The 25,669-nt window shown below is 42.2% G+C and overlaps 1 protein-coding gene across 4 annotated transcripts in view; it reads left to right on the top strand.

Moving 5' to 3' along the window:
* The window catches only part of ARHGEF2 (Rho/Rac guanine nucleotide exchange factor 2), a 602,646-nt gene that overhangs the window by 152,920 nt on the left and 424,057 nt on the right, over nt 1–25,669 (top strand). For all 4 annotated transcript variants that reach the window (XM_063439527.1, XM_063439525.1, XM_063439526.1 and 1 more), the window contains 18 exons: nt 11,238–11,305; nt 11,631–11,694; nt 12,048–12,180; nt 12,390–12,499; nt 12,913–13,059; nt 13,251–13,501; nt 13,695–13,820; nt 14,091–14,208; nt 14,508–14,756; nt 18,897–18,973; nt 20,523–20,692; nt 21,779–21,846; nt 21,972–22,163; nt 22,305–22,406; nt 22,490–22,554; nt 22,642–22,683; nt 22,796–22,846; nt 23,466–23,906. In XM_063439527.1, the coding sequence (XP_063295597.1) occupies nt 11,238–11,305; nt 11,631–11,694; nt 12,048–12,180; nt 12,390–12,499; nt 12,913–13,059; nt 13,251–13,501; nt 13,695–13,820; nt 14,091–14,208; nt 14,508–14,756; nt 18,897–18,973; nt 20,523–20,692; nt 21,779–21,846; nt 21,972–22,163; nt 22,305–22,406; nt 22,490–22,554; nt 22,642–22,683; nt 22,796–22,846; nt 23,466–23,906 (2,474 nt within the window). The remainder of the gene's footprint in view (nt 1–11,237; nt 11,306–11,630; nt 11,695–12,047; nt 12,181–12,389; nt 12,500–12,912; nt 13,060–13,250; nt 13,502–13,694; nt 13,821–14,090; nt 14,209–14,507; nt 14,757–18,896; nt 18,974–20,522; nt 20,693–21,778; nt 21,847–21,971; nt 22,164–22,304; nt 22,407–22,489; nt 22,555–22,641; nt 22,684–22,795; nt 22,847–23,465; nt 23,907–25,669) is intronic.

Raw genomic sequence — 25,669 nt, forward strand, 5'->3', positions numbered from 1 at the left:
AATCCCTGAGAGTAACTAGCGGGGCACGGGCAGATAATCCCTGATAGTAACTAGCAGGGCACAGGCAGATAATCTCAGAGTAACTAGCGGGGCACAGGGAGATAATCTCTGAGAGTAACTAGTGGGGCACGGGCAGATAATCCCTGAGAGTAACTAGTGGGGCACGGGCAGATAATCCCTGAGAGTAACTAGCGGGGCACGGGCAGATAATCCCTGATAGTAACTAGCGGGGCACAGGCAGATAATCTCTGAGAGTAACTAGCGGGGCACAGGCAGATAATCTCTGAGAGTAACTAGCGGGGCACGGGCAGATAATCTCTGAGAGTAACTAGCGGGGCGCAGGCAGATAATCTCTGAGAGTAACTAGCGGGGCGCAGGCAGATAATCTCTGAGAGTAACTAGCGGGGCGCAGGCAGATAATCTCTGAGAGTAACTAGCGGGGCGCAGGCAGATAATCTCTGAGAGTAACTAGCGGGGCACGGGCAGATAATCCCTGAGAGTAACTAGCGGGGCACGGGCAGATAATCTCTGAGAGTAACTAGCAGGGCACAGGCAGATAATCTCTGAGAGTAACTAGCGGGGCATGGGCCGATTATGCCTTAGTTTTACTAGTGGGGGATGGGACAGCAGGGGATCAGATGACGAGCCTGACTGTAGTTAGCAGAGTACAGGGTAATGATGAAACGCACAATTGGCTGCAATGCTTGTAAATGGATTATATATGTAGTCCGCTGTGTGTGAATGGTTTACAGCCAGTGACTCACTGTTTTATGGGATCCTGAATACTAGTTGCACAAACCGTTAGTTCAGTTAATATGTGTGATATCAAGGGTGTCAGGAAGTGGTATCGGTCATAGTATCTGAATCACCATCTAAAACCTCTCCCCAAACCCCAATAATTCAGCTGTCTGTGTCTCGTGACATTAGCACAGGTGATTCTGTGGGGTGGGACAGAGTGATTTGATTTGTCCCACTGTTTGAGGACCCTGAAATCTTCATCCTCCTGGGGGAGTGTGGAGAGAGAGACAGACACACACACACACACTTTTTTCTCTCTTGTTTTTGGGGTGCTAGAAGGTTTATTGATTGACCAGTTGTTTAGATTTTAATTGATAGTTCCCTCTAGCACTGAAATGGTTTAGAATGTTTCCTTCTACTGACCACATCCAGCTGTTTACATATAAAGATAATTGGTGGTTGTTTAAGATTTTTTTGTTTGTTGGTACCCAATTCAGAGCTTTACTGCTCACAACGCAATACTTAGAGGGAACCCTGGTAAGAGCATATAGATCTCCATAGAGTGTATATCAGTGGGTATACGAGAAACTTGTAATTCCTGGGTACATTTCTGCCTATCAAAGAGCATGCGTTCATATCGGGACACGAAGGGTAGGAAACCTCTTCCAAATCTTCACTAGAAGCCCCTCTTTGTATTGCATTACTGGGTCTAAAGCACGCAGCTGTTCCCACCTGTATAGTATGTCCTCCACCAGCAGCTCCGTGGGAAAGCAATTAAATGGACTCCTTGTGGCATTGGATCCCACATCTGTCCATAAAAACAGCTGCTATCCATTTAACCAACCCCCTCTCGTTGGCTGTACCCTGGTACTTGCAGGCGTATAATCCATCAGTACTCTGACCGCCTGCAGGACGGTGTGTGTTAATGTGTCAGTGAGTGTTGTGTGTCTGCGTGGTGTATTTTAGTCTGTTGATGAGTCCGTGCGGATTGTGTTTTAGCCTGTGCTTACATGTCAGCGTGTGTATTGTGTTGTGGTGAGTGTTTTGTGTCATTGTGTGATTGATGTGTCTGCATATTGTATGTCTGTGTTGGAGTCATGTGTATTGTGTGTCAGCCTGTGCTAATGTTTTGGTGTGTGTTCCATTGCATATCAGTCTTTGTGTGTTGGTGCGTGTTGTGAGCCAGTGTGTTAATGTGTCTGAGCGTGTTTCCTGTATATTTGTGACCCATTTAAACAGACATGCTTAGTGAGAGCCAGCAATGCGATGTGTTTCTGGCTGAGTTTAATGCATACCATCTGTGTTTCAATGTGTGGAGAGGGTGCTCACACATACAGTGCAACTGTGGCGATAACATGACTGCTCAGTGTGAATGTTTTATAGGTTTAAAAATAACTTCTTAATTTAACCCAGACAACTGAACTGGAACTCAATAGGGGGGCAGCTGCACCACATACAGAGATAGGGGGGGCTGGAGGGATGGTGTGTGTGCAGATTTACTTACATTCCTTCTGTATAACACTCACGTAGGTCATTGTAGTAGATTTAATATGGTTTTTCAAATGATTTAAAGCATTACTAGAACCCTTTTATTTTGGTGGTGGGTTTGGGGAGAGGAACCATTCAGGTGTAAAATGTCCTAACTGGACACTATAGAGAGGGACCCTCCTCTCAATTTGCAGTATAACCAGCAGGAATCCAGTGCCGGGCAAAACTCCGATCTTCCGCTCCCCTTCTGATGTCACTGGGGTAGCACGTGGTCCAATCTCATACTTTTTATAGAGAATCCTGTGATTGGACCATTTGGCTGGCTCAGAGATCAGGAGGGAAGGAAGGGTTTAAAAGGTAAAATAAAAAAAATGTCCAAAGAAAGGAGGGTGGAAGAGAATAACAATCTTCCCCTTGCAGGCGCTCTACCTGTAAGGGACGAATGATCACGTCTGTCGGCAGTGTGCAGTGCATGCTGACCACAAATGTATTTTATGCACAGATTTTACATTGGCAGCCCGATAATAGATATTTTAATATTTTGGAAAAAGTATTTTAAAAGTTTGTCCAATAATGATAAATCATTTTGAAAAGCGTATTAAAAAATATTAAATGAAGGTCAATGTTGGAGACATGGCGGTGTATGTTGCGTTATGATCAGCGCAGCGTTATACCGCTGGCATGTATGGGGAAAACGGGCAGCTTTCTTCATAGACCTTCCCATAGACTGTTTGTTACCTGATCTAATGCTCACTATTTTGCAACCGTTCCTTGCTTTTTAATGAGCTCATGCTCCTTCTGCCTCCAGCATTTCCTGTCAGGTGGTTATGGAAAGTGGCAGACAGCCGTATTGTCTGAGATAGCTGACAATAACGCACGCCATCTCAATGAACTGTCTGACACACTGTTTGCCGAGATGGCGTGCGGTTCTGGTGAGCTGCCGGCTGGCTGGTGACGGCCAATGTCAGTTCTTGGTTAGATTCCTGGTAGGATAATTACATACCTTCCAAGTGTCTCTATTTAGGAGGGACAGTCGCTATTTTGGTCCTAAATCCATCTGTCCCTCTTTTCTAGGAGCGTGTAAGGTGTGTGTAGCAGCTCCACAGCCATAATATTTCCAGTAAAACTTTAAACTACAATAAATGTGTTTAGAAATCAGTCTGCGTACATAGGATTCATTGTTCTTGTTCTAAATTACATTTTAGTTGCATAATTGTTATTATAACTGACATTTATAAAGCGTGAACATATTCCGCAGCACTGCACAATCAGGGGCGGGAGTTAACATTACAATGTACACAATCTAATACTAAAGATAACAATGGCCCTGGCTATGCACTGGGATCTATCCATTGAAGCTCTTTTATACAACGTGAATGATTAGGTGGCCTGCAAGCTTACAATCTAAATTGTTATTGGTAAGCCACCTGAAAGTTCCCAGAATAGTCACTCTCCTAAAATTAAAGTTTCCTCTTTGTCCATATGGATTGTTGGTTGGTTGGCTGGATGGAATTAGATCTTTCATTTGACTGGATTCTCACTATGGGCTAGAGAGAAGCTAGGCCGTTCATTCTCTGCTTAGTAAATTGGAGTGCACAGCGAGAGAGCCATGCCGTCACAATCCTATGTACGTGTTGTAGAGAGACCGTACTCCTCACCTCCACACAGCGACCTATGTATCAGCCGTATAACAATGTGTCAGATCTTAGAATGGTATTTTTTATTCAGACGCAGGATGTGAGAGCGGGGAAAGCAATGTGTGGGAGATTGCAGCAGCCGTGGGAGGTGACAACTCACAATTACTGCAGGCTTTCCCCATCAACGTAGAGTGCGTACCAATGCAGTGACACACTCAGTGGCCGGCCCACCTCGGCCGTGCTGTAATTGTGATGGTGGCGTGTTGAAGGGTCAGGGAGCTGTGGACCAGCCTGCCCTTGTTTTATATAGAGTCGATATTTATCTGCATGGCTTTGGAAAGCAAACCATATATCGTTCTCCTTCCCACTTTGGTTGCATTGCTATAGACTTATATATCCTGTATATCAGGATATGGCAGCGGGCAGAGGTCCGTCACTTTGGTCCGTATTCCTCCAGACAAACTCTCCGTTCTTCTCTATGAGTTTGTAAGATAGGGATGTTTGTCTCTGAGCTCTCGGACACTTTATTTTCTAATCCGAAGGCTTGGGTAAAACACAGGACGCTAAACAGCCAGAGAAAGGAACCAGCAGGCCCTGCTCCATATTATACGTAATAGTACCGTTTGGACTCGGATTCTAGGAATCAAACTGGCATTTTATCTTTCAGACCCATCCTTTACTATATTACAGGAAGCATAAATGTATTTCTAATATCTTACTTTAACTCTGTTACAATAACGTGTCACAATTTGTCTCTCATTAAGCCAGATACAGAAGTCCGTTTAGTATTATAAAGTTATTCCAGCAGAGTGTGTGCAATTTATTAGATATTTGTTGGTGATCATCATCATAATAAAATGAAACCCCGGAATTCTGTCCTGTTGAGCAGTTTGTTAATATTGTTTGTGTTTTGATCGTAAATTGGAACTTTTGTAAACCTCCACCTGGCCCTCTTCATGACTTATCAACCCTTCGTGGAGCTGGATACTGTATGGATAGCGACGTCATCTGAGCAATTCTTTCCCGTAACGGAGGGGTAATAATGCATGAATCACCCTTGTGCAGTACAGGGGCTCTAATCGCGAGCAAAACCAGGATGTCTGAGATTAGTGGGAGTTAAATCTTTAGGCAGTACCTGCTACCAATTTAATGACACACACTAACACCTTGGACTGTAACTCCCTCTAATCTCAGACAGCACTGGAACTTGCATATCATATATTAACCCCTTCACCACTTAAAGGAACATTCTAAAGTTAGAAGTTCAAACAAGTATTCCAAATGTTAGTGTTAAACTAACTATTTAGAGTTATTGTCCCTCCTCAAAAAATACAATAAAATAGTTTTACTTCCATTTGCTTAGCAACATAAACACTGTTTTATCGCAGAAAAGACCGTATGTGCAGGAACAGTCTTTTCGCACCGGGACCACAACAATAAGCTATCCCTTTAAACATTAACCGCTACAGTACCAATACTAACGCTATCCTAACGCTAAAATGTCCTGTAAAAAAAAAGGTCGTTAACAGTGGAGCATGGATTAGTGGAAAATAATACCATATCAAAGTGCTGGAGATATTTCTAAACCGACTCGACTGTCGGTCTTGACCTGAGGCCTAGAATTGGTTCCATATGACAAACTATTCTATTTAGAAGTCTTTTGAGTAATTGTATGTTGTTTGCTAGCGTTTTGGTGCAGGGTAATGATTGATGATGTATTTTTTTTGTTGCTGTTATTTGAATTGAACGGGTGATTTGTTAATAGTTGACATGTCAGGGGTGTGCCGTGATTTTGGCATCTTACATGCATTTCATTGTGAGTCCTGACTTACTCCCCTCTTCATTGCGCCGCCTGTCTTGTCTTGTCCACATTGCCCCAATCAGGTGCGGTGTACGGGGTATTACTACACCCACAGCCATCGAATGATGTCCAAATAGCAACATAATAGATACTGCTGAAGCAATATTAAAATCTCTGCTTTAGTGATATCCAGAAATGATGCACCCAGTAAGGGTCAGGTAATTCGAAAATAGTGTGACTACCTACGGTAGGGCAACTCTAGGTGACTCCTGGCACCATAATCACTACAACGTGCAGTAGTGTTTTATGATGCTTAGACTATCCCTATAATGTCCATGCCAAAATATCTTGCCTGGCTAAAAATGCACACTCAGCCTCCAAAGTATTTATAGTCTAGCTACCCATAGACGCCCATCACGAGAGGATGCCTGGTTTACTAATTTTCCTCCATATTATAGGCTTACGCGTTGGGAAAAACTAATAGGGACATCTCATGGATTGCTCCACTGGCTTCTCATTTGCTTTATTGCCTGTTAATAATAATGAAGAAGCAATATAGCGATCCGTGCTATAAATGAGTGTGTGCGCCCGTGTCTTGTCCTTGCTTAATGCTTTCTCTCATTCACATAAGTTAGAAAAAGTGTTTGTTTAATGTTGATGATCTATTATTAAATACTCTGAGACACAGAAGTATCACTTTATGGAGGCATCATATGTGGTTCCAGATTGGGCAGAACATTTAGATTTTTTTATATGGCTAAAAGGTATAAAGTTTACTGGTGGGACAGCTCCTTTAACCATGAAAATGTAGTAATGATGGTGAGGTTTCTGGGTCAGACCCTCCCTCAATGAGTTAATAAGAGTCACATTAAGGGGCATGTCGGCCAAGCTTTGAAGAGAAGCTTGTGATTCCGGGATTGGATGCCAGTTCGTTTACAATGAGCCTTTTATAATCCATCACAGCAGAGACCTCTGTCTCTCGTTCATCTCATTAGCACCATGGACCCCCAGGCTCACACTACCCCCCCCCCCCAACCCCCCCACCCAGGGCTGGCATCGACAGACATCACATCCAATATCTTCCTCCTTGCAAAGGTACAGAAAGCGTTAAATAGCTTGCCCCATAATAGGGTACTTAACTGTACCCTATTATTCATAGTAAATCCTGGTTTTCACAGTCCAAGCACTAAGATTTACTGTGAACCCTCACAGCTTGTGTTTGTGGAGCTAGGTTTAGCCTTTTACCTTTGCAGGTGGGACAACAAATACTTGTACGTTTTGAAACTGTTAAATTCTGCCCTCTGTTAACTCTGATTCCATAGTTCCTCAAATAAAGGTCACCTTTAAAATGATTGCCCTCCCCTACCCCCCACCCCCCTGACCGACACTCACCAAGATGACACAAACTTCCAGAGAGACAAACGCATATTGCGTTATAGACATTCTCATGGGATACACACAGATCTACACACCTACAACTCAATACAGACACACCCACACACAGATTGCTGCACAAACACACAACACTAAACAAACTCTATTAAACATACACACACCCTGCTACACACACAATATGTACACACACAGCTACATATACATGCATTGCTATAGACACACACTATATATGTACACACACACAAACATTTAAACTGATATTTTATTTAGCCAACGGAATCCGGCTAGCACAGGGTACCGGATTGTGGGCTGCAGGCATCCACTTCACTTCCACTTAGCACTGCCATTCAAGAGTGAGAATGGACCGTCAGTAAAGTCCAGTAAGGGGCCTGGTGCATACAGGCCCTAATGAATAACCAGGTCCCTTAGCAGAGTACTAGTTGTCACCCCTGCCACCCCATGGTGGCTCAGTGCAGAAAAACGGAAGATGCAGACAGGTTCCTCCTTGTAACAATTTATTGATTGGGGCCCCTTACACGTGTATGGGTTGTATATCCCCCTGATGGTTGCCTTGCCTATAATAAATGGGAAAGCTGTCCAGTATCTGCTTACAATGACCCCATGCTGTGATATTGAAGGGGTACTTGGTTGCCAGACAGCGTTCTATCTCACAATATAAATAGTGTGTTTCTTTCGGCATTAAATAAACACCATAGGGTCAGGAACACAAATGTATTCCTAACCCTATAGTGTTAAAAAGATCATCTAGCCCCCTTACCACTCTAAATATAGTAAAATATTACTTCTATTCCAGTCTGCTGCTGCTACTGGCTCTGCCCCGATCTGCCTGCTTGGCTGACTTCTTTAGAAGTGGTGGTCTCAGCCAATCACAATGCTTTCTCATAGGAAAGCATTGGGCTGGCTGAGACTGTCAAGGAGGCAGATAAGGGGCAGAGCCAGCAGAAGCCAAACACAGCCCTGGCCAATCCGCGTCTTCTCATAGAGATGCAATAAATCAATGCATCTCTACTAAGAAAGTTCAGTGTCTGCATGCAGAGGGTGGATACACTGAATGTCAGTCACACTGTGCAGCACTGCCCCAGGAAGCACCTCTAGTAGCCATATGAGGAGTGACCAGTGAAGTTATCACTAGGCTGTAATGTAAACACTGCATTTTCTCTGAAAAGACAGTGTTTACAGCAAAAAGCCTGAAGGGAATGATTCTACTCACCAGAACAAATTCAATAAGCTGTAGTCATTCTGTTGTATAGTGTTCATTTAAAAGATGTGGGTGGTTATGAACAGTTAATTTTTTTCCATTTGGAATGGCTCTTTCTTAGACATTACTAGCTATGTATGTAGTTTACAAAGTAAATGGTATTTGATGGAAAATATTATGAGTGTGTTCCATCACATTTCTAATGGTATTGAATGTATGTTGGGGGTTGGGGGGGTGGATGGCGTTGAGTGGATATATAGCTGCATAATGTGTGAGAACTATAGATCCAGGAAGAGAGAGCTCTTACCATAAGAAGGGTTATATTGCTTTAAATATCCTGTTGTCCCAGGCACAGTATGTAAATTTTCTTTCATTAGGAAGTGTCAGTGTGGAATGTGGGTCACACAAGGTTAACACACACAATCCATTTGTCAGGGCTGCTAGGAACAACTTTATCTCCGTCTCCATCAGCCGCATCTTTTTTATAAGCAGTTCATTATTAAACAAGAGTCTAGGCCACTGTATAGATCCATGGCTGTCTCGTGTTAAAGGGGGTTAAATATATGTTAACCCCTCTTTGCTTCTATGACATATGTTACTTGTGTAACGCTCCATGCAGACTTTGCTTTGACATGTGTTCCGCAGATCCTGTGTGTAGATAGGAGCTCACTGTGAGGGGAAATCACTTTTATCTACAGTGCCCTGCGTTTAGTGTCTAATTTATCTTATCCTGGCTGGGATTTGTATGCAGGTTCTTTATACCTACTCCTAGGATCGGATAAGTAGGGTGCTCTATAATTATACCTACTCCTAGGGTAGGGGAGGTGGGGGTGCTCTATAATTATACCTACTCCTAGGGTAGGGGAGGTGGGGGTGCTCTATAATTATACCTACTCCTAGGGTAGGGGAGGTGGGGTGCTCTATAATTATAACTACTCCTAGGGTAGGGGAGGTGGGGTGCTCTATAATTATACCTACTCCTAGGGTAGGGGAGGTGGGGTGCTCTATAATTATAACTACTCCTAGGGTAGGGGAGGTGGGGTGCTCTATAATTATAACTACTCCTAGGGTAGGGGAGGTGGGGTGCTCTGTAATTATAACTACTCCTAGGGTAGGAGAAGTAGGGTGCTCTATAATTATAACTACTCCTAGGGTAGGAGAAGTAGGGTGCTCTATAATTATAACTACTCCTAGGGTAGGGGAGGTGGGGTGCTCTATAATTATAACTACTCCTAGGGTAGGAGAAGTAGGGTGCTCTATAATTATACCTACTCCTAGGGTAGGAGAAGTAGGGTGCTCTATAATTATAACTACTCCTAGGGTAGGAGAAGTAGGGTGCTCTATAATTATAACTACTCCTAGGGTAGGAGAAGTAGGGTGCTCTATAATTATAACTACTCCTAGGGTAGGAGAAGTAGGGTGCTCTATAATTATAACTACTCCTAGGGTAGGAGAAGTAGGGTGCTCTATAATTATAACTACTCCTAGGGTAGGAGAAGTAGGGTGCTCTATAATTATAACTACTCCTAGGGTAGGGGAGGTGGGGTGCTCTATAATTATAACTGCTCCTAGGGTAGGGGAGGTGGGGTGCTCTATAATTATAACTACTCCTAGGGTAGGAGAAGTAGGGTGCTCTATAATTATAACTACTCCTAGGGTAGGGGAGGTGGGGTGCTCTATAATTATAACTGCTCCTAGGGTAGGGGAGGTGGGGTGCTCTATAATTATAACTACTCCTAGGGTAGGAGAAGTAGGGTGCTCTATAATTATAACTACTCCTAGGGTAGGGGAGGTGGGGGTGCTCTATAATTATAACTACTCCTAGGGTAGGAGAAGTAGGGTGCTCTATAATTATAACTACTCCTAGGGTAGGGGAGGTGGGGTGCTCTATAATTATAACTGCTCCTAGGGTAGGGGAGGTGGGGTGCTCTATAATTATAACTACTCCTAGGGTAGGAGAAGTTGGGTGCTCTATAATTATAACTACTCCTAGGGTAGGGGAGGTGGGGTGCTCTATAATTATAACTACTCGTAAGGTAGGGGAAGTAGGGTGCTCTATAATAACTACTCCTAGGGTAGGAGAAGTAGGGTGCTCTATAATAACTACTCCTAGGGTAGGAGAAGTAGGGTACTCTATAATTATAACTACTCCTAGGGTAGGGGAAGTAGGGTGCTCTGTAATTATAACTACTCCTAGGGTAGGGGAGGTGGGGTGCTCTATAATTATAACTACTCCTAGGGTAGGGGAGGTGGGTTGCTCTATAATTATAACTAGTCCTAGGGTAGGGGAGGTGGGGTGCTCTATAATTATAACTACTCCTAGGGTAGGAGAAGTAGGGTGCTCTGTAATTATAACTACTCCTAGGGTAGGAGAAGTAGGGTGCTCTGTAATTATAACTACTCCTAGGGTAGGGGAGGTGGGGTGCTCTATAATTATAACTGCTCCTAGGGTGGGAGAAGTAGGGTGCTCTATAATAACTACTCCTAGGGTAGGAGAAGTAGGGTGCTCTATAATAACTACTCCTAGGGTAGGAGAAGTAGGGTGCTCTGTAATTATAACTACTCCTAGGGTAGGGGAGGTGGGGTGCTCTATAATTATAACTACTCCTAGGGTAGGGGAGGTGGGTTGCTCTATAATTATAACTAGTCCTAGGGTAGGGGAGGTGGGGTGCTCTATAATTATAACTACTCCTAGGGTAGGAGAAGTAGGGTGCTCTGTAATTATAACTGCTCCTAGGGTAGGAGAAGTAGGGTGCTCTGTAATTATAACTACTCCTAGGGTAGGGAGGTGGGGTGCTCGAAGTGCCATATTTGTTTGTCCTTCTAATAGTTCAGTTTTCAATAGTTATAAAACCTGGGATCAGTCCGTACTATCACAATCAGAATATATAAGCCTTGGGCTGGACATATGTTTAAATATGATTTATTAATCGCCGTTTGTTTTGTCTCCATCTTTCAGCGTGTAGTGTTACGATACACAACAGATGTAAAGATTCATTGCCCAGCTGCACCAAGGTGAAACAAAAGGTAACTTTAAACAACCTAATCTCTCTGTCTGTCATAATATGTGATGGGTGAAACCAGGTGCATCTGTCCCTGGAGATTTTCTCTCCATTTATGATGGTCGGGAGGGGGGAATTGAGATTCAAGGGAGGGGGAGTTTAAAACAGAGGTGTAAGCTTTTGTGCCGAGAGGGAATGTTATGTCACCAAGGGGTGTTTAGGGACAAACCGGCTGTCCAGGAGTGGTCGTATAGGGTAATTTGGTAAATACATTGAATATACTTTAAAATGGCTGCAGATCACACTGTGGGTTGCTAAATGTTTATTTCCCGTGTTTTTTCCCCAAACAGCAACAGAAAGCAGCTTCTTTAAAGAATAATTCTGCACTCCAGAATGTGTCCCTGCGCAATAAAAGTAAGTAGCTGCTCATTATTAGAGTGCAAGCTCAACGGGCGAGCAGCAGCCATTTGATTGCATGCACTGTCAGATGTACAGCATCTGCATTCTATCGGACAGCCCTGCCTGTGGCATGCAAGTGGTTAAATCTCTTTCCAAAAGCAATAACTGTCCTGGCGGTACTTTACTGCCCTCTGCAGGATACTTGTCACAATGCTATTACTTATTGCATTTTTTATTTGCATTGCTGTTTTGACCGTTATAACCTTTTTTTTTTTTAGCACATCCTATTTCTAAGCAGTTTACAATTATACAAGATATCTTCTGTTCCCTTTCCTTGGCCTTATATGTTATTTTTCTTCCCCTTACAGCTACTACATTGCGAGAGCGCCCCAGTTCTGCCATCTACCCTTCGGACAGCCTGCGCCACTCAATTCTTGGGTCCCGCAGGGGGCGGACATCTTTATCTCTGTCCAAGAGTGTTTCTACCACCAATATCTCGGGGTGAGCTTGCAGAATCTTTCGCAGCTAAAGGACATGTTTATTAAATACAAATAGCAGTTCTAAACTCTTTCTACAGATTTGCGGAAAGGGTGGCACAGTAAGGGGGATAAAGTAGAATACGTTGGCAAGGATTTTGGTGACTTTGCAAGGGATAGAGAATGTGTTATAGTGCTAAGTGCTTGTGATATATTTTTTTTTTTCCTATTCAGGAATCTGAATGATGAAAGCCCATTGGGAATCCGCAGGATCCTGTCTCAGTCCACAGACTCACTGAACATGCGCAACCGAACACTATCTGTGGAATCTCTGATCGATGAAGGTACAATTGTGCAGAATGATCACATAAATTTCACCCTTATTCAAGAGCAGTAGTACTGTGATGGGAAAAAGTATGTAAATGCTGGAGACCCGTTACTCCAGATCTTAAACTGCTATTCAATTACCCCTGTTCCTACTCACGTTTAAGGTTAATAAATATTCTGCAGGGTCTCTCTACGCTTTACATGTAATCACAATGCCTCCCATTAACTATAATACATAGAATATTAAAGGTTGGAAAAAGACCCCTTGGTATTACTGATTCAGGAAACCCCCCCCAAAAAGAAACAGAAAAAAAAGTCTGACTCCCCTGTCTTCCTGGAAGAAGTGTCATTACTTGCCTTGTGTAGCTGGTGTTTGTTTGGTTTGACTCCTGCGTCACGAGCGGGTTATTTAATTTCTGTTGTGTTTTAGGAGCCGAGGTTATGTACAATCAGCTGATGAGCGATTTTGCGACCGATGAGAAAGAGTTTGAGGCAGATTCCTGGAGTCTCGCCGTGGATAATAACTACCTACAGCAGCACAAGAAGGATGTGATGAAACGACAGGACGTGATATACGGTGAGGGCCGGCAACTTGACACCCCCTAGATAATGCTTAGTACAGCAGATGGAACAGAGACGACAGTCTTAGCAATACTTTATTGTATGTGTTTGATGAACTACCAAAATATACAGTGATTTGATAGATTTCCCACAATGACTGCTGCTGACTTTACTATACATAGCTTAACCGTTTCCTCACCTCCCCAGAGTTGATTCAGACCGAGGTCCATCATGTGCGCACTCTAAAAATAATGACGAACATGTTCCGGAAAGGGATGCTAGAGGACCTGCAGATGGACCAAGCACTGGTCCATAAGATGTTTCCATGCGTGGACGAGCTCAGCGATATTCATGCGCGCTTCCTCATCCGACTTCTGGAGAGACGTAAGGACTCACTGGCGTCTGATAGCAACACAAACTTTGTCATCAACAAGCTGGGGGACATCCTCATTAATCAGGTAACCAATCATGGCCACGGTCATCTTCCAGACAGTTTTCCGCCTTTTTTAAAACCACTCCTGCCGTAGTACTTCTCTACCAACACCATATACACCCCCTCAAAGTACTTCAACAGTAACTCACAAGAGGCTATTGCAAACCCCAGTAGGTGTTGGTCCATGACTTGATGATATCTTCTCTGTTTTTTCCCAGTTTTCCGGCACCAACGCAGAGCATATGAAGAAAGCCTATACAGAGTTCTGCAGCCAACACCAGAAGGCTGTTAAACTCTACAAGGAGCTCTTCTCCAGAGACAAGAAGTTCCAGCAGTGGATCAGGGTAGGGGATTTAATACTCAAGCTTTATGTTGGGTAGCATCTCCAGGGCCAGGCTTTTTGATTGTTCATGTTAGTCTTCTCTATAGATGAGAAATGTAAAGTTGATTCATACTGCTTTTAATCTGGGTATATCTGAGTATATACAGGGATCAGAAATTTGTCTTATCTCCCCACGCTCGAAGTAAAGGAAGTTGACTGCTCCCTTAAACCTCAGTTAGGGATTTTGCTGAAGTAGCACACGGGGCACCTTCTGAACCTTCTTTCTTTGCAGAAAATGACGCGTTCTCCACTGCTGCGCAGACACGGGGTGCAGGAATGTATACTGCTGGTCACTCAGAGAATTACCAAGTACCCAGTCCTCATCGATCGGATACTGCATAACTCTAAAGGTGAATGACAGAAGACAGATTAAGGTTGCCAGACTATAATCGTCCCGTCCCCCCCCCCACATTCCCCCAAATAATATCTTTATTGGCACGGTTCTACTTATCTTTATATAATATATCATGCATTGCAGCAGACGTGCCACCTACTTGCATTTGTTTCTAAACGTTTGATTCCCAGTATTATATAATCACTATGTGTTTAGCCATCACGCTCTTGATAAATGGTGCTCTAGCTATTCAGTATGTAGGATGGCCGGGTTCCCTGAGCCATAATCATGGAAACATTTCTTTGTGTTTGCTAGGGGATGAAGAGGAGTACCAGGACATGGCTGCTTCCCTGACCCTGATCAAGGAATTAATCACTTCCATTGATCAGGAGGTGGACAACTATGAGAAGAATTTGCGCCTGCAGGAGATCTATCACCGTGTGGACAGCAGGTCCGCAGTGCAAGTGATGGGAAACTACTGCTTCGGCAAAGAGGAACTGCTCCGGCGGAAGCTGATTCATGAGGGCACTCTTCTATGGAAAACGTCAGCTGGGCGCTTCAAAGGTAAGACATGAGGAAAACAGACTGAGGGGATTGGGCAACATTTAATTTTTTTTATAGTATTGCTAAAAAAAAGAAAAAATGCCTTTCATCCCCTCCCTCCTCCCTTTCCATGTAAGTGAGATTGGTTGATGCCTGTTTTTAATAATCTTTCATGTGGCAGAGAGTGAGTGAGCCGTGAATGCCACATTGAAGGTTGTGTTGCACGGATTTAGATTTTTTTTTTTAATCACAACAGAAGATGCATACATCTACCAATCAAAATAAGCACCTTTTTAACCATTATATATTTATTAATGAGTGAAGAGTGTGTCCTTTTTTTTAAATGAACCTTCTCTCTTGTACTGTGACTTCCTAATAGTTCAGATACTAGATCTGCAGTTATCGCAAAGCCAAAATTTCAAATACTCTAAAGAATACATGTAAACAAATTACATGCTGTGCCTGAGCTCCTGTACTCCGACCGAGTTCCTCTGACACTGGGAATAGGTCGTCAAAGTGACTACAGTCCTTCCCCAACAACAAGTCCAGACTTAGTGAAGGGGTAAAACAACAACGTTTTCCACAAAGCACTCATATTTATACTAACATTCCCAACAGGCGGTCATTAAAAAGAACGATAACATTTCATCACTCTGTCTCTGAGACATAACAATATATTTAACTCCCATACATCTGGGTGCCTTACAATGTTATCCACAAAATACAATTTTCCCCACAAGGCTAGTTCCCAAGAGCAGTCTGTCCAAAAAGACCTTGGATCGGAGGTGTACAGCCAGAGTACTCCACGAGTAAAGTTCAGCGGGATGCAGCCAACCTCTGATCCGGCACAGGGTTCCAGGCAGTCTCTAAGTGCTGGTCACAATGCGGGGTCCCTCTGGCTCCTCTACTTTCCAGGGACTTTAGACAGTCCTCCACCTCATCTACCTTCCCCCCAATTTCCACTCTCCTGAGTTACCTGTTTTAGGAGTGATACAGGATAGAACTTCCTGTGTAGCTGCACATATAGCTGTGTGTGCAATGGGCTCACTCCTGGGTAACGTATGGATATCCAGGGTGGAAAAATGGCACTCCGATGTACAAAGGGTAGAGGGAGCTCTCTCTTTTTTTTTTTTTATTCTTTATTTATCAAGTCATCCATATCAACTTACATTGACAAAAGGCAAGGCAACCAATAAGTATATTATACAATAAAGCACAATGAATGAGCATAAGGATACGTTTTTCACAGATTTCACAGTGAATGTGACACAGGTGCATCAGATGTATGCACATAAGCATTACAAACTTTTTCTGGGTGGGCTGATCTATGTTACGTGCATCTCTCGTGCACAAAGGCATGGTGATTGTGCGACATCGTAGGAAATTTATTTCCGAGCTACTGATGCATAACTGTGTCGCGCTGAGTCTGTCTTTGGTGCTCTACTGCGCTTACCTATCTTGTGATCACCATATGCATGCATGAACATTTATACAGTTTTCACAAAAGAGGACATAATCAGAATGAGAAGAGAAGGTAGACACAATAGAAAGGGATGACAAGGGGGGGTCCATCTCCATCCAGGGCAGCAAAGGCCTTCATCCCTGTTGCGCCACTCCTCTCAGCGGTCAGCATAGTCCTCCCATGGTTCCCAGACTTAAAAAAAGAGTGCGTATGTGTCTAGTACTTATGCTGTGACTTTGTCCATTAAAGGACCACTATAGTGCCAGGAAAACCAACTTGTTTTCATGGCACTATAGTGCCCTGAGGGTGCTGAAGTGGTCTGGGTGCCTATAGTGGTGAACCCCTTAACGACCGAGGAAGGTTCAGGACCGTCATCGTCATTTTAGCGTTGCCGACCGCTGACGTTCCTGAACTGTCCTAACGGTGTAATGTGCTCTCGGTATGGGGAGACTGCCTGCAGCCCAGACAGTCTCCCCATGGTGGATTAGGACCCGAGGGGCCATGTGATCGCTCAACAGAGCGATCACATGGTCACAATAGGTGTCCATGTGTCTGCCTGCAGGGGGACTGTCTGTGCTGACAGGCAGTCTCCCTGCTAGTGTAAAATAAAACAATTAAAAATAAAGGTTTATGTTAATAATAATTAAAAAAAAAAAAAGTCATACTAAGTGTATTTTATGTACATATACTAATATAAAAATACACTTATAATTAAATTACACACGTGTGTGTGTATATATATATATATATTCTTATAAAATACAAATAAGTAATTTAAATCAAATAAAAACATGTAAAAATAAAAAAATGATATCTATATTAAATTTTATTCTAACTGTATTTTGATAATATATATTTATATCAAAATACACTTAGAATGAAATAGTTTATATATCTATGTATAAATAAATAAAAATAATACGAAATATACATATGTCCATATACAAAATTATATAAATATATACGTAGACTTCAAATATATAAATATGCATATATATTTAAATTCTACGTGCGTATTTATGTAATATTTTTACAAAATTAAGTAATTTTATTGATTGCAACCCAGGCCGAAAGTCCAGAGAAGTTAATTTGCTAGCCCTATATTTAACCCTGTAACTTTCTACGACACCCTAAAACCTGTTCATGCGGGGTACCGTTTTATTCGGGAGACTTCGCTGAACACAAATATTAGTGATTCAAAACAGTAAAACATATCACAGCGATGATATTGTCAGTGAAAGTGACTTTTTTCAAATTTTTCACACACAAACAGCACTTTTACTGATGATATAATTGTTGTGATACGTTTTCCTGTTTTGAAACACTAATATTTGTGTTCAACAAAGTCTCCTGAGTATAACAGTACCCCCAATGTACAGGTTTTATAGCGTTTTTGAATGTTACAGGGTCAAATATATGGGTCAAATATTTTTACATTGAAAATGGCCAGGTTGGTTACGTTGCCTTTGAGAGCGTATGGTAGCCCAGGAATGAGAATTACCCCATGATGGCAACCCAAGGTATTGCAAATGGGGTATGTCCAGTCTTTTTTAGTAGCTACTTAGTCACAAACACTGGCCAAAATTAGCATTCAATTTAGTTTTTTACTTTTTTCACACACAAACAAATATGAACGCTAACTTTGGCCAGTGTTTGCGACTAAGTGGCTACTAAAAAAGATTGGACATACCCCATATTGAATACCCTGGGTTGTCTACTTTAAAAAAATATGTACATGTGGGGTGTGATTCTGAGATTTATGACAGATAACAGTGTTACAATGTCACTATTGATAAATTTTAAAAATGTGTGTTTTGAAACCGCACTGTACTACTTGTACTTATAGCCCTATAACATGCAAAAAAAGAACATGTTAACATTGGGTATTTCTAAACTCAGGACAATATTTTGAATCTATTTAGCTGTTTTTTTCATTCGCTTTTGTAGATGAGTAAAAGATATTTCAAGTAAAAGTAAAAAAACATGTATTTTTTTCAATTATTCATCATATTTTTTTTAAATAAATTACATGAGATTATATAAATAATGGTATGTAAAGAAAGCCTTTTTTTGTCCTGAAATAAAGCCAATATATAATTTGTATCGGAACAGTAAATGAGAGAGCGGAAAATTACAGCTAAACACAAACACCACAAAAGTGTAAAAAGAGGCCTGGTCGCAAATGTACAACATCGCAAAAACAGTCCAGTCCTTAAGGGGTTAAGTGTGTTAGGTAGCTGCTCTTTTGAGTGTGAAATTGTATGGAGTCTTGCACCAGTTGTTAGGTGATTGGATCAGGCTCTGCCACACATGCATATTTCCTTTGGGGATATCTACTAATTTGTTGATGTTTGTCTTTTTTAATGGCGCACCTTCATAACCGTACCGCCCCTTTTCACAAAAACTCTCCCTGATTGGATGGATTTTCCCCAATGAAAAAAAAAGGCTATATTTACTAAATAGTGACTTTGATTTTCGGATTTGGTCGGTTGAGTGTCCCTTTAATGACCTCTTGCATATTCCTTTATTTATTCACATCTACTTGTCATATACGGTTAATCTGCCAAAACAAAACCAGTTTGATCATTGATAAGTTATCATTTTTCCTTCTTGCCGAACAAAACAAATGAGATTGTGATTTGCTGCATTGCTGTTTATGTTTATTCCTAATGTGTTTAATTAATTCCTTTCTCCGCCAGATGTAATAATGCTGCTAATGACGGACGTCTTAATTTTACTGCAAGAAAAGGACCAAAAATATTACTTCCCAACTCTGGTAAGATACAGGGGTTATCAGTGGAATAATATGTGCAGAATAGGTTTATTCACTAAACTCAGAATTTTTGCAAATTAAATCCGAGTGGCAAAACTGAGACAAAAGTAGCCGATCTGGTAAAATTCTCCAACTCTGCTATAGTCATAGCTTTGGCTATTTTGCCTCAGTTAGTGACTACCCTGTTAGAAGGATGTAGAGGACAGAACATTAGTACCTAATTTCCCACAGTGCGCAGTGAGCCTTAAAGTGATTGAAGTGGTCATGGTGCCTGGAGTCAAGTAGGTTTTAGAATGGCTTGACTTCTTAACTGCCTCCGCTACTTCTGACAGTTAGCCAGAAGTTCTCTTCTCTGAACAATGTAGGGCCCAGCTCCTTGGCTGAGAGTGATCAGCTGACGCTTGCAGCCGATCAGCTAAGCCCTGCATTACAGGGCTTAGCCTAGAAGAGTTAACAGACACTCTTTCTTAGGAACGTTCGGCTCTAAGTCATAAGTAGTGGAGGTGGGGAGCAGCGCCCGGCAGACCCCAGATAGGAAGACAAACCATTCTTATAATTGTTTACAGGGTACTCTTGGTACCTTAACCATTACTCCCAATATTATTGCTTTTTCTAGTAAGTGATCTTAGTGCTGGCCCTTTCTCTGTATCTCCACCTTAATCATTACAGCCTGCTGTAGAGGTTGTGGTATTTGGAGTAATCTTATAATATGAGTTAAGAATATAATTTAAAACATGCATAAACTGCAACAACAACATGCTGTAGTGGTTACGGTACCAGGAGCACTCTAGCACAGCCCATTGTACTATGTCAAACGGTTGTAGAATGGTTTGACTTCTTACCTGCGGTCTGCCAGGTTCCGCTTCCACTTTCACTACTTCTGACATAACTCCATTCTCCTAAGCAGGACCTTCTGTTAGCTCTCCTGAACTAAACCAGGCAGTGGAGGGCTAGCTCATTGAATGAAAGTGTCAGCTGACCGCTCTCTGCCAATGAGCAGAGTCCTGCACCGTCAGGCTTAGTTCAGACAGAGATCTTCTGGCTCACTGTTGGAAGTAGCATGAACAGGGAGTGACACCCAGCAGACCACCGATAAGAAGTCAAACTGCTCTAAAGACGGCTTGACTTCATGCAATGGGGTAATGCTAGAGCACTCCTGGACCATAACCTCTACAGCTCTCTATTATGCTGGTTTGAGTGTTTCTTTAACTGTCCCCATCCTTATGGCGCACCACCAGTTCATGTTTCAGTATTCCTGCAGCTCACAGTGGAGTTTTAAATGTGATGAAAAAGGTGGGAACCCTCTACTAATATTATAACCCTGGCTCCATGTAGATCAGTGTTCCCCAACCCAGTCCTGGGTTGGGGAACACTGATGTAGAGGATGGAAGTACTGTGTCCCAGAAAGCATGGTAGATAGCTTGGTATAAGGACAAACAGTGCTTATAGAATAATGTGTGAATAGTAGTGGAACTGTCCTCTTGGCTGCTGTAGGAAGATTTCTGATTGGTTAGTGCTAGCTCACCTGACTACATGTTTTTTTAACCTCCAGGATAAGTCCCCTGTGATCTCTCTGCCAAACCTGATTGTTCGAGACATTGCTAACCAAGAGAAGGGCATGTTCCTGATCATTGCCAAGCCTCCTGAAATGTATGAGGTGCACGCTGCTTCCCGCGAAGAGAGGAACACCTGGATGAAAATAATAGAACAGTCTGTCAAAGTGTAAGTGCTAATAGTGATAGAATATCTGGTTAGTGCAACATAAGCAAAGTGATTAGACTCCTAAATGGCAGAGAATTTAGAAGTGAGACTGCAAGGAGCCTGATCAACACACCCAAACTGCATTAAGCTAGAGTCATTTCTGGTCATTTCATGGTTATTCACGAAGTGAGAAATCAAAGTGATTTCTGGGTGAGTTTAAAATTGAAATCCAAACAGCTCAATTGAAACAATTTTCTATTTTCTATGTTAAATTCACTGTGAATTCAGTTTGAATTATCACATTAGTGAATGCCCTTGTTAGTGTGTCAATTTAAGAATCAGCAACTTTTAGCTGAGCGGACCTGTCATTACACACCCTTTATTGAGACAGGAGATGGTGCTAGCAGTCCTGCACTTAGAAAATGCAATATCTGTCAACCACAATAAAAAAAAAACGGCTTTTTAATATGTTTAAAATGTATGTGTGTATATATCGCCGTGTTTAAAAGAATGACTCCCTGTTATTCAAAGTATTGTAACCACTTCAGTGTGAATCAGCCAATCCAAAACGGAAAGCTGCCCGTATCAGTTTATTCCTATGTTTGTGTGAGGTGCCAGCATACTGCCTGTACAATTTGTTCTAAACGCGCTCTCTTACAAAGCGAGAGTGCCCATGTGCATGGACTAAGGTTCTGCCAGTCAGTGCAAATAACCCAGTTCACTATATGTAAACAGATTGCAGCAGCGGTATGGCTGCTATTAGTTTATCCCCAGAGAGCAGTCCTATTCATCATTTAGGATGAATGACACTCCCCTGTAATCTGCTCATCCCATAATCCTCTTCTGCGCAGAGTCTTGTGGGTTAAGAGTTAAGCCTTGAATGTGCAGGCAGACCCATTAAGCAGTACATGGAGGAAAACTTTGAAGATGTGCAACTTTTTTTTTTTTTTTTTTTAAAGCAACTTACTGGGTCCCGACAGGTACGAGCATCTGGATTGCACTATGTACCAATTCTGTTTTACCAAAGGATCATGGGAAAGTTTAATTTGCATGACATGCCCTGTCTGTGTTCTCAGAGTGATGTTACACCTCTCTCTTCTCTTTCAGGTGCCCAAAACGAGAGGATTTCCAATTAATTGAGACTGAAGTTGAAGCTAAATTGAGGAAACTAAAAGGTACAGGCATGGGACAGGAAGGGGGTGGAGGCATGTATTGTGGTGTTTGTAACAGCTGGTTTGGTCAATCTTTGTATTACACCAGTGCAATGATATAATGGTCATTTTTGTGTTTCTCCTGACAGAGGTGATCCAGCAGAAGGACAGAGAGGTGGTAGATATTCTGGAAGAGAAGGTGGCACTGTTTAACAAAGTGCTGCAGTTACAGGCCGGTGAGGACTCTCCTGCTATTTGCGTGAACTCTCGTAGCCTCTTCAGGACAGACTCAACAGACAGTCACCGTGGGGAGAAGCTAGTCAATGAGGCCATCAAAGAAGGTGAGTCATGTAAAGGAAAGAAGTGAATTTTAAATAAGAGGACTGTCCGGCTGAGGTTAGGAATGATGGAGTACTAGAAATATGGTTAGAAGAGAGATTGTTCAGGCTAGTCATAATTGGTTTTCTGCTTGTCTTCTCCAGTGGAAGCCCTAAAGGATGTGGTGCTCGGGGCAGGATCAGAGCAGTCACTTCTTAAAAATGACCTAAACCATACCTCAAATTCGTCCAGTGCCTCAGACACGAGTAAGTAGTGATCAACACAAGCAGACTAAAGAAAAGGGGGATGTGGGTTTGGCCATCTTGTTAATATGTCCCTTAATTTCTAGATGGTGAAACAGGAAGTCTCAATGGGTCCCTGGAGACCACCAAGGATGAGGACTCCAATCAGAAGGTGAGTCTCTCGTTTCACTGGAATATAGCCTTCTTTCTGTAGGTTAGATAAAAATGCCTTTAACTCAAGTTTTTTCTTCTACTCCAGGATCGGAATGGGAATCAGCTACAACAGAAAAGCCCACAAGAGGTAAAGAACTGAGAATTTACAGCTGAAACCTCCTCTGTGTTATATGATAACGGAGATCCCTGCCATAAATCCAGTGACTAACAGTTTGCTTTTCTCACTCTTCTCGTCACAGGATGCTGTGCAGAGGATTGCGAACATTTACAGCTTGTTACATGGGCTTCAGGTGAGACTTCCATTATAGATCTGATCGTGGATTTTATTGGAGATCCAGCACTCCTAGTAGCTAGCGGAGGTGCAAGCTCACAAAGCTACTTTCCAAAAAGCCTTCAAAATGAAAGAAATAAAATTAAATGAGCCACAGCACTACAAAGTATGCAACTGGAGAATTATTCACCACTACTTAGTGGTTTCGGCCATGTTTCGACACGGACAGCGTCTTTGTCCAGTCTTGATGGTTCATTTAATTAGAATTTTTTCCATTATAGGTCTGTCTTGTTGCTCACAATGCTGCGCTCCACTCCTTATTTTTACCCATTCAGTAATTCTGAATTGGGCAAATGTCCTGCCCACTATCCCTTAATGTGCTTCAGGGCAAGGGGCTTAAAAAGTACTAAGTTACTTAATAGTAGCCATTTTAGCTGGATGCAGTATCCTACATAGAGGTTGTGTCTGCTTTTAGACATTCTGTATGTGACTGTTATAAAAGGGTCTGTATGTAATTGAATGCCTAAATTCATTGCATTTTTAGAATTATATACAAGGTAGGTGGAACAATAGCAATAAATGTTAAACATATTGGCTTCTTCGTACTGATGAAGCTGTTTTGTTTTGTTTTTTCCTAGGCCTTGGTCACACAACAGGAGACAATGGTAGATGTCCACACCCAGGAGGGCAGTGACAAGAAGGATCGTCTGTGCCGCACCAACTCTCGTGATATATCTATGGTGGAGCCCCTCTCCAAGAGCTTGGATAAGCAAGGTACAGAGCTCACCCTGCTTCAGCGCCAACATACGCTTTTGCAGGAGGAACTGCGCAGGTGCAAGAGGCAGTGTGAGGAGAGGGTCCAGGAGGCAGGAATGCTTGAAGCCAGGCTCAGAGAGACTGAACAGACCAGAAGTGTGCTTGAGCGGGAGCTGGACGAAGTAAAGAGACATGTGAGCATGCTGCAGAAGGAGAGGAGCAATGGAGGCGCAGAGCTTGCCAGGATCCACAGAGGAGTAGACCCAAGGAGGCGGAGTTTACCCGCTGGAGATGCCTTGTATCAGACCTTCACTCCACCTCAGGTACCTATCTCCCCTCCACTCCTCATATAGTCTAAACACAAACCCTAAAGCTATAGGTTTTACTTCTACCTCTGCTCCTTATTTCATACCCATATGCCTGGTGGACCCCAAGAAGTTACACCATTGTAAAATGGTTTTAATACTTATAGTATGGCATTGTCAGGGTGTAGTAGTTATGGTGCTTCAAGTTTTCCTTATCAGAACATAAGATTACATATAATCTATAACAATACCAATATACTTTATGAAGAAATTGATACCATAAATCATTTCCTCACCTGGTGAGGCCAATGACTCTGCCATAGACTACATTTCCATTAATGCACTGCTTGTAGACCATCCTGGAAGACTTAGACATTGAAACATAGAATGTGACAGCAGATGAGAACCATTCGGCCCATCTAGTCTGCCCAATTCTCTAAATACTTTCATTAGTCCCTGGCCTTATCTTATAGTTAGGATAGCCTTATGCCTATCCCATGCATGCTTAAACTCCTTCACTGTGTTAACCTCTACCACTTCAGCTGGAAGGCTATTCCATGCATCCACTACCCTCTCAGTAAAGTAATACTTCCTGATATTATTTTTAAACCTTTGTCCCTCTAATTTAAGACTATGACCTCTTGTTGTGGTAGTTTTTCTTCTGTTAAATATAGTCTCCTCCTTTACTGTGTTGATTCCCTTTATGTATTTAAATGTTTCTATCATATCCCCGTCTCGTCTTTCCTTCAAGCTATACATGTTAAGATCCTTTAACCTTTCCTGGTAAGTTTTATCCTGCAATCCATGAACCAGTTTAGTAGCCCTTCTCTGAACTCTCTCTAAAGTATCAATATCCTTCTGGAGATATGGTCTCCAGTACTGCGTACAATTCTCCAAGTGAGGTCTCACCAGTGTTCTGTACAATGGCATGAGCACTTCCCTCTTTCTACTGCTAATCCCTCTCCCTATACAACCAAGCATTCTGCTAGCATTTCCTGCTGCTCTATTACATTGTCTGCCTACCTTTAAGTCATCAGAAATAATTACCCCTAAGTCCCTTTCCTCGGGTGTTGAGGTTAGGACTCAATCAAATATTCTGTACTCTGCCCTTGGGTTTTTACCTCCGGGAACATCAACCCTGTTACATATCTTAGTATCATCAGCAAAAAGACACACCTTACCATCAAGACCTTCTGGAATATCACTAATAAAAATATTAAAGAGAATGGGTCCCTGAGGTACCCCACTGGTGACAAGCCAAACTCAAAGATTGCAGTTTATTGATAAGCCTTCTATGTGCAACATTGTCAAAAGCCTTACTGAAATCTAGGTAAGCAATGTCTACTGCACCACCCTGATCTATTATTTTAGTTACCCAATCAAAAAAATCAATAAGATTATTTTGGCATGATCTCCATGAAGTAAACCCATGTTGTCTCTGATCTTGAAATCCATGTGTTTTTAGATGTTCAACAATCCTATCCTTTAACATGGTTTCCATCACTTTCCCCACTACTGAAGTAAGGCTTACTGGCCTATAGTTGCCCGACTCCTCCCTACTACCTTTCTTGTGAATGGGCACAACATTCGCTAACTTCCACGGCCTCTGGAGTGGCAATGTTTAACTAAGGCAGTTAAATAAAAGTTAATAATCTGTGGTTGATTCACTTGCCTTCAACAGCCAAACTAACCCAGATTGCAATTCATTCCGTTTGCTGAATCAGCCTTGGAGGTATTTAACCAGTAATATCTAATAATAATAATATTGCTTTTATCAGAAA

The sequence above is a fragment of the Pelobates fuscus genome, chromosome 13 (assembly GCF_036172605.1).
Source record: "Pelobates fuscus isolate aPelFus1 chromosome 13, aPelFus1.pri, whole genome shotgun sequence".
In the NCBI taxonomy this organism is placed as follows: Eukaryota; Metazoa; Chordata; class Amphibia; order Anura; family Pelobatidae; genus Pelobates; species Pelobates fuscus.